Source organism: Lolium rigidum, chromosome 4 (assembly GCF_022539505.1).
Source record: "Lolium rigidum isolate FL_2022 chromosome 4, APGP_CSIRO_Lrig_0.1, whole genome shotgun sequence".
Taxonomy (NCBI): Eukaryota; Viridiplantae; Streptophyta; class Magnoliopsida; order Poales; family Poaceae; genus Lolium; species Lolium rigidum.
In genome coordinates, this window is record NC_061511.1 from 271,954,903 (window position 1) to 271,967,355 (window position 12,453).

The 12,453-nt window shown below is 44.4% G+C and overlaps 1 protein-coding gene across 9 annotated transcripts; it reads right to left on the reverse strand.

Annotated features, from left to right (window-relative positions):
* Window positions 1-915: 915 nt before the first annotated feature.
* Window positions 916-11,266, reverse strand: LOC124707763. Of its 9 annotated transcripts, none has more exons than XM_047239447.1 (4): window positions 11,167-11,266; window positions 5,659-8,409; window positions 2,738-2,892; window positions 1,286-1,670 (listed from the first exon to the last, which is right to left on the reverse strand). In XM_047239447.1, the coding sequence occupies exons 2-4, from the start codon at window positions 5,719-5,721 to the stop codon at window positions 1,379-1,381; spliced, it is 510 nt and encodes a 169-aa protein (XP_047095403.1). In that variant the 5' UTR covers window positions 5,722-8,409; window positions 11,167-11,266; the 3' UTR covers window positions 1,286-1,378. The 9 variants fall into 9 exon arrangements, 7 of the variants coding, with proteins under 7 accessions (XP_047095403.1, XP_047095408.1, XP_047095407.1 ...); XM_047239452.1 differs by having other exon boundaries at window positions 5,659-5,906; window positions 11,167-11,240; XM_047239451.1 differs by lacking the exon at window positions 11,167-11,266 and having other exon boundaries at window positions 5,659-5,906; window positions 8,197-8,618.
* Window positions 11,267-12,453: the final 1,187 nt, after the last annotated feature.

A 12,453-nucleotide genomic window follows, 5' to 3' on the forward strand; every position in this document is an offset into this window, starting at 1 on the left:
CAAGAGCCCTGTTGCTTCATGAGAATTTTCCCATTTTGGACTTCTGAAAACTAGTGAAACTGTCCCTGGCCGACTCCATCCTACTAGTGAACTCTTGCAGCTATAGGTGTTTGGCCAGTTTGTGTTAGTGCCGTTCACCATCCTACCTTATAAACTATATATTCCATCTTATAATGATTTCAAGCAAAAGAAAGCTGCGTAGATATCTCTGGTGAGAGCAGCATGAACGGCCGACACCGAACTGGGTCTGCAACGTCCAAGGTTGCACTGCATACCAAAAGTGGCTACTGCTGACAGAGGCAAAGTGTAGCCAACAACCTGCCCAATTATCACCCACTGATTTTGGCAAGTGGCTGGTCCCATCCACTGACCTGGCGATGTGTGGGGGACTTCTGCTGTGATCAGGCGCTAAGCCTACTGGTAATCGACAACGTGGGCAGAAACAGCAAAGGAACAACTGGAAGCATGCAGATGCAGATCAATGTCACCTTTGTGAATTGCATGTCATGGATTAGGGAATCTAATCTCCATTCTGGACTCAGCCTATGTGGGGGTAGTGCTAGCCTCCTTTACGAAGATGGGCACGTTTTTTATTTACCATATATCTACTTCAAGGAAATAGTTTATGTACAAAGATTTTGAGAAACAGCAATTTTTCGAAAATGCCAGATAGGTTGCCTTGTTATTCTAAGAGGCTAAGGAATTGTGAGGTGTTTCTTGGGTTAGTGCATACAAATTCACCTGCCATCCCTACGCGCACCTAGCTGAGTCCTCAAAACCCCATATATGGGACAGCAACTCTAATACTTCTTCTCAGATGAACAGGGGAGCTCAGGTGTTGAAATGTTTATTCATATATTTATATCATTGAATTATACCTTTCGCTTTCTTGGAAAAGATGTTTACTCCCTGGACGGGACGGATCAATACGTGTGCTCTCAAGACAGAGCATAGAAAGGAAAGCCAGGTATATGAAGTCATTCTTGGATAGTGATATTAGGTATTATCACTGGTGGTAGCAGCCACATTCCTGCAGACAAAGATAAGATTAGGATGCCACTTTTGCCACAAGCTGTAGAGTATATTATTCAGAAAAAATAGCATTGCCCCTAGTACCTACCATGTGACATTCGACCATTATTCTTTTAGTTGCAATACTTCAGATTCTAATGCCATGTGATCCCCGGAATCTAAAGTGGGAAGAAATATTTCACATTCCAAAATATTTAAAACGTGCAAATCAATAAGTGACAGTTTTTTTCTCGTGGAAACGCAGAAGCCTTGTGTTTCAATGCATTGATAGAAAGAAGTTTATATGTACAAGTCCCCGGAAGGACCACACCCCGCCATACAACTCGACCCAAGAAAAAAACCTAATCTAGGGGAGGAGCTGGCGAACACCCCGGGCTCCCGCGTCCGCCCATAACCTCGCATCGGCCGCAATGTCATTGGACAGGGACGTCACCGAGGGGCGCGCGTTGTCGAAGACTGCCGCGTTCCGGTGTTTCCAAATCCACCACGTCGTAAGCATGATTACCGACGAAGTGTCTTTGCGCAGCTGGCGAGGGGCGGTCCGCACCACCAGCGACCACCACTCCGCGAAGTCGCCCTCGACTGTGGGAGGACCAGAGGTGAATCGGATCCACAAGAAGACCTCAAACCAAACCGTCCTGGAGAACGAACATCCAGGTATTATAATTGGTATTATAGGTTTTGAATGTACAGTTTTGAAACTAAAATAGTAGTATGGTTGGTTGAAGGGGTCCAGTACATAATTGGTATTATAGGTTTCAGTGGATGTACCCCTTCGACATGTATTGATGTACTAATATATACATTGATGCCTTAACGGTATCACGTCAAAAACATATATGTGGACTGTAATACATATACAAACAACATACCACTGCTGATGTTAAAGGAGCCCTTACTGGACCCAGCTTTGCTTATATAGCCATATGTTTGTTGACTACCTTCTCTCTCTATTGACCAAACAGATCTACCTAGTTTGATTAGCTGTTTTAACTTGACTGATATATTTATGGTTTATTTTATTTGACATCACTAACCATTGTTGATGTCTTTATAGAATATATGATCAGTTAGAAGTGAATCAAATCATCAAGCAAACACTATGTAAACAATCAGGCGTAATCTTATGTCTGGTAAAAAGTAAATGCTTATTTGCCCAGTCCCCTCATCTCCACCTTAATTTACACGGTGTATTCATTCTTTGGTTCCTCTGTTTCATGGAGTTCCTAGTTATCCACAGAACCGATGAGTACAATAAAAAGATGTTTTCTAGTCACCATAGATGTAAAGCACAGAAAAGACAGAACATTCAGTTTGTTTCATACACTATTTCACGTTGCCTTCAGACAGATATGATCAGATACGGGAAACAACAAAGACCTGGAAAAATATAACAACTTCAAAAAAGTACCCTAAAATTACAGATTTTATTCCAAGAAACTTTCGGATAATCGGATGGGAAACATGCAAGACTAATTGGATAGCTAGCTAGGGTGGCGAGCAATGCCATGTGGGTAAAAAGATTCTACAATATCAAGTGAAAGCTCCTGGTCACTAAAAAAAGGAAGAACACTTAGGTGATCCTTGTCCATACAATTCAGCCAACCACAAATAATCAAATTCCAGAACTCAAAATATTGAAAAGGATATTCCTATCAGCGATGTATCAACATGTCTAGAAATGGCCAAACAAAAGGATTCTTACCGATATACATGTTCTGAGAAATTAGATGTGCATGCAGACAGAAAACGGCCCCCCAGCATCTGAACAAACATCTGGGAATAAGCTTTATCAGACATGCTCACCAGGATGCTTGTCACAACAAATCTGATAGCACGGAGATAACACCTTGGCTTCTCCTGCAAAACATCAATTGAATTTGAGGGATCAAGTGGCCCTGCTTGATAGCAATAAGGTTTGCCAGTTGAATCAATTTGTTACTACCATCTGAATTGCTCAGAAGGTCAATCCTGCAGAGAAGCACATCAGATATGCAATTTTAATATTTTTGTCTGTTAACTGCACACATTTGATCTTTGCCCCGTCACTGTTCTCCTGGCAAGGGCCAAGGTAGAGTGAGTGATATGTGCAGTGATAGACAGAGCATACTGGGCGAATGCATCTTTTTGCCCTTCCTCCATAGGCTTACTGACAGATGTCGCAAGATGCTTAAAACAGAAGCCAGAAAGAATGAATACCAGACTCTAGAATGGAACCATTGCACCACTGAAACATATCTTGATCCAAATTTTCCGAGCAGCCTGTCCTCACACGGTCGCACGGGTCTCCTGGTCTACCAAACAGTGTCCTAGACTCGTTTGACCGCACCACTTCCTGCATCAGTTCACATACATGCCCTTCCATTTCTCCTTTAAAACTCATGCTCTCCCTCCATCTCCACTCTCATCTTTATGCTCTTGCAGTGAACTACTACCCAGCTAAACAGCTTTCATCTTTCTCCTCAAATATCACCACCAAACTTGTTTGTTCTGCAAAACCTACAGAAGAGCCATGAAGCAACCAGTCCTGCAGTATCTGAAGCTGTTCCTGTTGCTAGGCCTTGGTGGAGTCACAGCCATGCATGTGCCCAAACAAGATGTATCTGCATCCCTGGGAGCACTCTCCCTTGACGGCCATTTCAGCTTCCATGACTTGTCTGCTGCTGCACAGGACTTCGGCAACCTCTCTTGCTTCCTGCCAGTCGCTGTGCTCCACCCAGGCTCAGTGGCTGACATCGCCACAACTGTGAGGCATGTGTTCTTGATGGGTGAGCACTCCGCACTCACAGTAGCAGCTCGTGGGCATGGGCACTCTCTATATGGGCAGTCCCAGGCTGCTGGAGGGATTGTCATCAGAATGGAATCCCTCCAGAGTGATAGCATGAAGGTCCACCCTGGTGTGTCACCCTATGTGGATGCCTCAGGAGGAGAACTCTGGATAAATGTCTTGAACGAGACATTGAAGTATGGTTTGGCACCGAAGTCATGGACAGACTACCTCCATCTTACAATTGGGGGCACACTATCAAATGCGGGCGTCAGCGGGCAGACATTCCGGCATGGCCCACAGATCAGCAATGTGAAAGAACTGGAGATTGTGACTGGTAATGGCAGACCTATATATTATGATGATTTGAACAGCTAAAAGAGTAAATTATGTATCTAACTTTGTACCATGACTGTCAAATGCAGGAAGAGGTGACGTTGTCACTTGCTCACCTCAACAGAACTCTAATCTCTTCCATGCTGCTCTTGGAGGTCTAGGTCAATTTGGCATCATCACTCGGGCCAGGATTGCTCTTGAGCCTGCTCCACAGATGGTAAGTCGAAACAACTCATTTTTGGCAAATCCATGCTAGTGACATTTTAATAAGCGCATGCTCATGGGTTGATCGGATGTACAACAGGTAAGGTGGATAAGAGTTCTCTACTTAGATTTCGCGAGCTTCACCGAGGACCAGGAGATGCTTATTTCTGCACAAAAGACCTTCGACTACATTGAGGGTTTTGTTATCATAAACAAAACAGGCATCCTTAACAACTGGAGGTCATCATTCAATCCACAGGACGCGGTGCGAGCTAGCCAGTTCAAAACAGATAAAAAGGTGCTCTTCTGCCTCGAGATGACAAAGAACTTCAACCCTGAAGAAGCTGACATCATGGAACAGGTGAGGCAACGATTTATCTTGTGTTATTAAATATGTTTATACATTAAGTGCTATCAGATTGTCTGACTGGTTGAATTCCATATTTATTCATGTTTACAGGAGGTCAATGCACTACTATCTCAACTTAGATACACGCCCGCCTCCTTATTCCACACAGACGTCACTTACATGGAGTTCTTGGATAGGGTGCACTCATCTGAGTTGAAACTAAGAGCTAAGGGCTTGTGGGAAGTCCCACACCCATGGCTTAATCTCATCATCCCCAGAAGCACGATCCACAAATTCGCGACAGAGGTCTTTGAAAAAATCCTCAAAGATAATAACAATGGTCCCATATTGATCTACCCAGCGAACAAGTCCAGGTAAAAGCTCCTTAATGTCTGAGATCACAAACCCCCATTGAGAAACTCTGATACTACATGATGTTATACTGTTGCCTAGCAAATGACTCATCTCGTTTCATGCAGATGGGACAACAGAACGTCAGTGGTCATACCAGATGGGGAGATTTTCTACCTGGTCGGGTTCCTACCCTCGGCACTAGGCCCCTACAGCATCGAACATACATTGAACCTGAACAGACAGATAATAGAGTTTTGTAACGAAGCAAGTATTGGGGTGAAGCAATATCTGCCAAACTACACCACAGAAGCAGAGTGGAAGGCCCACTATGGGGCAAGGTGGGACACATTTCAACAGAGGAAAAACACCTATGACCCCCTGGCGATCCTAGCTCCAGGACAGGGTATATTTCAAAAGGCATCAGCATCACGACCCTTGTCCTTGTGACATCATCTAGTGTGAAAATGTTTATGTGGATCATATGTCTGTGTTTGTACAGAATTGTAGTTACTTTGCAAAAGGGAACGAACTGTAGCATGTATGACAGTGTACTAACTAGTGACTAGTAATCCTCATAATACTTTTAGCAACAAGATCAAAGAAGTGAAAACATTACCTTCCCTTTGAGTTGCGCCTGATGCTCTTTTGAAGCAATCATTTGAGGATTATATCCGCCCATGAAGCATGAGAGCTCCAGTTGTTATTACTGCACGAGGACAAAGCCGTGCAATGATGAATTGAACCACTAACTAGTGGAACACATGCTGCTGAGTGCTGAGTACTGTGTCAACTGATGACAGTATAAAAAGGGGCTCCCAGGTAGACTGATCATCAACAAAAATGGTGTCTGACATATGAAAAAACCTGTATACATGCAACAAATGAATCAAGTTTCGTGAAGGTAAAAGTACGACATATATCTGTAAGAAGCCATAAATTTCTTTTAAAAATAATATGCTCATATAATCTGAATCTTACGAAAATTTCCTCGCAACCACAAATTAAGGAATTGGGTTCAGAAGGGGAATTGTAGGCATACCTATACTTACTTGAGCAAACTAATACCAAACTTTTAAGACTCATATGAAACGAACAGCACTGTGAAATGGTACACATGAACAGCATAGGAAAGAAGCTAATGCAAAGCACCCAAAGTTGATGCTTTTCTGGTTGAGGTATGACTTGCATGTTACCTCTAACTAATGGCTTGAGGAATTAATATATCACTTTAATTGAAAATCGGTTTACATCATGAATCTGATGCTAGTATTTTCTTATCGGTCATCCATTAAAAGCTTGGCGGTCCATTCACGATCAATCAGTGTAAGAGTTCACTTGGCACCAAGTTTTTTGGGAAATGCAAAAAGCTTTTTGTCTTGATGCATCGGTAGAAGATAAGTTATGTACAGCCGAAGAAAGGGACACACCACAAAATTATAACTCTACAGTCTACACCCTAAGTACTAGGCACCGATGGTATAAAAAAACCTGGAAGCCGATCACCCCTATTTTCGCCATATAATGGCATCAAGTCATACAACATCAAGTTTACCAAAGGCTAGAGTTAATAATTGTAAGCATCCAAGTAAGTGGAAAAGGGATGGACTAACTAAGCAAAAGGTAAAGCATTCACATAAGCACACACATTGCACAACAGCGGAAAAAAAGGATAAGTATAGTGTGGTTTTTTTCTTCTTTTGAGCCTGGGCTCCTTGCATCCATTATTTTTAAACATTTAAGATCATAGTTCGAATATTAAGAAAAGTATGAAAAATATCCCACATGTACATATAGGTGTGATCTACATGCATGTAAAATTACATAAATAGATGTTTTCATTTGTGGGCCGTGCAATACAATGTGGGGTCTATAATAGTGAACAGTATATCTATTATAGACCCATATTTCTGTTTTTTTCTTCTGTAGCCCTCAAATTAACATATTTTTTATAAAAAATTACAGGTACGTAGTTAAGGTGTGTATGTATTTGTGGTAAATAAGAACTTCATGAGTTTTTTGGATTCTTTAAAAAACAGGGACCCGAGGAGCCCGGGCTCAACTTGCAAATTCATATCAGTATATGCATATTAGACATTTAACAGAAACAGGGAGCTATCTGGGATTTAGATCATGAGGCGAAAAACATGAAGATAGAATGAAATTACATCCGTACAGTACCAGGTTGATCAAGATAGTTCAAGTTCTAAGCATATTTTGAATGCTTGGAGGCTAAACTATTTTATGTTGTTGTAGAAAGTAACTGATGGAATATGGCACAACACAAAGCTAAAGTAGAAAGCGTACTATTTTTGCTACCGATTAGTGCATGTTACTAGATGGTCTGGTACAAAAAGTGTCCAACATAATTGTAACGATATTGGAACTAGAAGGATCTTCAATGGTCTTAGCAGATTTGGTAGCAATCCAGTTTTGTTTCAATCTGCTACTTGTCTGGATTAATTGCAAATCATCTAAATAGTAATTATTGCACCCTAAAGATATTGCCATCTGCATTAGCATGTCACACTTGGCATCTATAGCACTCAGCTATGACACTAGCATGTCATCCTAGTATGTCAAATCATTTTACCATATCCCCGCAAAAAAAAATCATTTTGCCATATCCCTGCAAAAAAAAGTCATTTTTCCATAAGTATTTCAAATTTCATGCTTGCATTAACGGCTCCATAACAATTCATTTTGAGTTTTTGACAAAGTAAATTACCAGAAGAAAAAAAGATTAACACATTGGTCTTAATGCAATTATTATTATTACCAGAGGTGCATCAATTATATAAACCGTGTTAATTAACTGAGTGGTAAATTCAGAAGGATTCAACACTTTGCAGACAAAATCAGAAAGCATCATTTCATATATGCACGCCATATATCATTAAGGAAATCGGGATAATTCCAGAACATCACATCGGTTGGGCAAAAACTGTTGTACATAAAAAACCAAAAGTTGATTTGACATCAAATAAAGTGGCCCGGGGCCGGAACTACTATTTGATGATTGACCTCCTTTTGAAGTCAATGTAATGTCTAATCCATTATGTCCATTCTATCAGCAGCTACGAGATGACATACAACATAAGAATTAGTACTGTCACCATGAAAAGTTATGAAATGTGCTTGATTTTGGGTTACCTACAGATGCAGTGACCGAAAAGTAGTTTGTCATGTCAGTGCTTCACATTATGTGGTCTCAAAACACCAGAGAACTGATAATTGCATCCACTTTGGATGTTGAAAAATCAACTCGAACCCATGTACCAGCATTACTCAATCCTTGTGGTACCATGGTTGTGAGTGCCAGTTTTGGTAATAGTTGCCTGAAGAATAACATGGCAAACTACAGAATTTCCTGCTGAGTGTCGATGTTATTAGTCAAGCAGATCCAGTTACCTAAGCGTCAGGACTTGGAAATCACAAGAAAACACAAACTGAAGCTACAAGAAACTTTTCTCTGATGAAAAGTATAAATTATGGTAAGAAATGTAATATTTACAGTGTGGTTATGCACTCACGGCATGAGTGAACAACTGAAGATAACAGTTTTTACTGCAAAAATAGTACGAGTAATTTTTTCGAGAAAACGCAAGAGATGTTGCGTTTCATTTCATTGAACAGGAAGAAGACAACATGAGTACAACCTCCAGAAGGAGGGACACACACACACACACAACACACACACACGACCGTCCTCACCAAGCGACTACAACTTGGTAAGGAGGTGCCCTCGACTACAGACCGCAACAACATTAGGCCTCGCCTAGCCTTGCCTCCAACCAAGAATGGTGAGGCATTCAGACTTGGGACAACAGGGCAGCGACACCGCCGTTGCCAGACTCTTCCAAGGACGATTGCAGCTCCAAGACTGCTCAGGCCAACGTACCTCACACCCATCATGTGCCAAGAGAGTCGGCAAGTGGGAGGCAGGGCCTAGCTGGAACTGGTGTAGCAATCATCGGGAGGCGTCGGCTTTGGCATACGCAGCGCCCTGGATTTCCATGCCTTGTGAAGCAGTCTACGCCGTAGCGACGCATCACCAACATCCAGCTGCAGCAACCAATACTCCACTTGCAGCCAAAGCAGCGCCCTCAAGAGGGGAACAGCGCTGAGACGCCGCCGCTGCCCGGTCCAGCAGGCCAGACCTAGGGTTTCCCCCGATGCTCGAGGAGGAAGTCCGGTGAGGGTCATGCCAACGCCTCCAAGAAGGTAACGGCACCCTCGGGCGTCGCCGTTGACAGCGCAGGCTGTTGCCGCGCGGGGATTTCGCCCCGACCCACGAACAGGACCTTCAATGGTGCAGGGGTAGCCTGGAGGTGGCGATGAAGGTTGCTGGAGTAGACCGACACTCGGAGGAAGCCTAGAAACGTCGCAGGAGGAGGGGCACCGGCCAACGCAGGCGCCGCCGCGCCGGCCCGCAGCTGCCGCCGCCGGGATCCGTTGCTCGCATGCCCGCACGTCCGACGTCCTCCACCAGCGACGGCCGGGAGCAGGGTGGGAGGAGGGGGGTCGAAGAAGGGGAAGCCAGCCCCGCAGCTAGCGTCGTCGCGGAGCGCCACGGCTGCGGCTCGCACGGCCCGGGTCAGGCCCAGATCGGGCCCGAGCGCCGCCGCCTGCAGGCGCGCCGCCACCGCCACCAGCAGGCGTTCCGCGCCGCGCAGCTTCCTGGCGCCGCGCCGCCGCGCGCCGTCTTCGTTCCCCGCCCCTACACCACGCCGCCCCGCAGCCCGCGCGACCCGCGCGACGTCGCCCCTCCGCGCGAAGGAGCTCCGTCAGGGTGCGCCACGCACACAGCCCCCCGCCTTCGGCGGCCGGGCGCCGCCACCACCGCCGGCGGCGGCGGCGGCGGCCAGGGAGCAGGGGAGCTCGGTTTGGTTTTAGGGTTTGGGGTGGTCGCCTCCGGAGTCGCCCGCGCGAGCGACCCGGGAGGCAGAGTCGTCGTTGGTGGATTTCTCGAAAAATTAAACTATGCAGTCTTGTCCAGACCTCAAAAATAGTACGAGTAATGATTAGCTTAATAATTATTGTTGTTTCAAAGGAAATGTTAACCCAGATATTACACAATATAAAGCACATGTTGGTAAAGTAATAAACTGCAGTACATGGTTGGTCAAACAAAAACTGCTTCTCCATGCCATCAAGCTATAAGGAGCTGGAACAACAATAAGTGAGCTAGTTCTGGTATTACATATGGATGTGACAGTGACAGCACTTCCCCTGCTATGAAATTACAGTAAACTGAAGCACAATAAAATCAAATCACTTTCTTCCTGAAAGGCCGTCAACTATTAGAATGGATCAAGGCACTAAAGTATAAATGAGGTGTGCTTACATGCTATTCAGAACAAGAATTTCCTTAAAACGGATATGGATCAACAAAAATATACACCACCTAACATAAGCAACCACGTTTTTTTTTTAAATGATAGTATACATTCCACAAAACGGAATTCCCCCTATGCACCCTCGAAGAAAACTGACACGGTCCGAAAGCACCTAAAGGGTTTCGATAGTAAAGTTGCATCAGATCATTATTCAGCATAAGTACTTCAAGAAATCTGCGGTGGCATTGAGCAACCGCTGTCACAACTTCAGTTAAGGCTTTTCACAGCGGATATAAAGGATGGGGTTCAACACCTTTGATGGCAATGCTATTGTAGCTCGCGCAAAATGGACACGAACTTCCTTATTTTAGCAACAGGCCTAAGTGGGTAGCAAGAATAAATTGGTTAAACTGAACGTACCCACGTATTTAACCAAATGACCTAACGCTAAATGATGTAGCCTTAATTAGCTCTAGCTAACAAGCCTCACTGTCAGTGGGTAGCAAGACTAAATTGGTTAAACTGACAAAAAAATGTCGATTATGCAGGAATTAGCTGTCTATAATTCAAATCTGTTCCGCATAATTTCGTAGGTTTTGTACTCCAATTTAGCATATGGTCTATTGGCCTTGCATACATATCTTGTCTAAGCAATCGATATGCCGCAGCCCCTGACTGTGAGGAAACACCTGGGATGATCCATGTCAGGCCATTACAGCGATTACACTCAATAAATTAATACGGAGAGGGTGTCAGTCAGGAGGGGAGGGGAAGGGAGGGGAGCTCACAGATGTTCGACCAAATGCTGCCGCGAGGGCGGAAAGAGGAGCCGGCGGGATGGCTTGAAGGAGACGAAAACTCGGGGCACGCGCCGACGTGCGGCGCAGTTTGGCCGGATAGGCGGCGCGGGGGCTCGCACAGTTTCAGGCACGGCGACGAAGATACGTCGGCGAGGCGAGGAGCCTTCTCGGAGAGGCTCTGGATTCCTAGGATTCGGATGACGGGATGATTGAGCACGGTGGGCCATCTTTTCGACGGTACAGTGATAATGCGATATACAACAAAGACGTATCACAAATTTATTCTAGACTAGAGTAAAACATTGGAAGCCATGAAACTTGTCGGTATAATTAAATGCGGGGAAAAGAAGATTTCATTAACTAGAAATAGGGTTACAATCACTTTCTATGACCTCGGCAATTTCCGGGGGGAAATTCCTCAGCCAAATCTTTGTTCTAAGATGGACTCTACCCAGCTTTGCTAGCTCATGACTAACCTGATTAACATCTCAGCTTATCTTAGCTATTCTAATCTCTCTTCCTTAACAACTCACGAATAACATTGATTCGAAACGCCAGTCCGTTTTCTAGTACGAAGCCCAGGTTTGTCCAATGCAGAGCCAGCTGCAGGCTGTTCTCAATGGCCATTAGTTCTGCCTTCGTGGCATTTCTGCAGTTCTGAACATCCCTACACGCTGCAGCGATGATTGCCTTGATGGTCTCGTAGTGCCATGCCAACTCAGCACCTCCATTACCTGAGAAAGCTCCATCCACATTCAGTTTTGCCGTTCCTCTGTGCCATCCACTTCTGCTTCACCTTCTGCCTCCCATCGATTTCCCCTCTTATCCTTCTTAAAACCTCTGTGTTGGTTGATGACCATCTTCCCTTTTACAACATCTCCAGGATCATATTTGATTAGAAGGAAGGAATTCAGGTAACTTACCAGGAGCATGCGAGAACCTTTGATTGACGCGCAAGGTTTGTCATGGGTAATTTTATTGTGATTGTGCCAAATTCGTCACAGGTCATCAACGTCATAGCTCGCATGTCCAGCTGTATGTTATGCAGCAAGTTCAGTAACCATTGTGTGCATGTATGGCGTATGAGATTATCATCAAGCAAGTCTCAAACCTCTTTCATTGCACACCACAGGGCTCGGGCATGTGTGCACCGAATGAACACATGAAATGTGTCTTCCTCTTCCCTTCCATAGATTTGGCATACGGCTGATGTAGCCATTCCCCATCTACACATATTTGATTGAGTTGCAATTGCATTTCTCACAATCTTCCAAG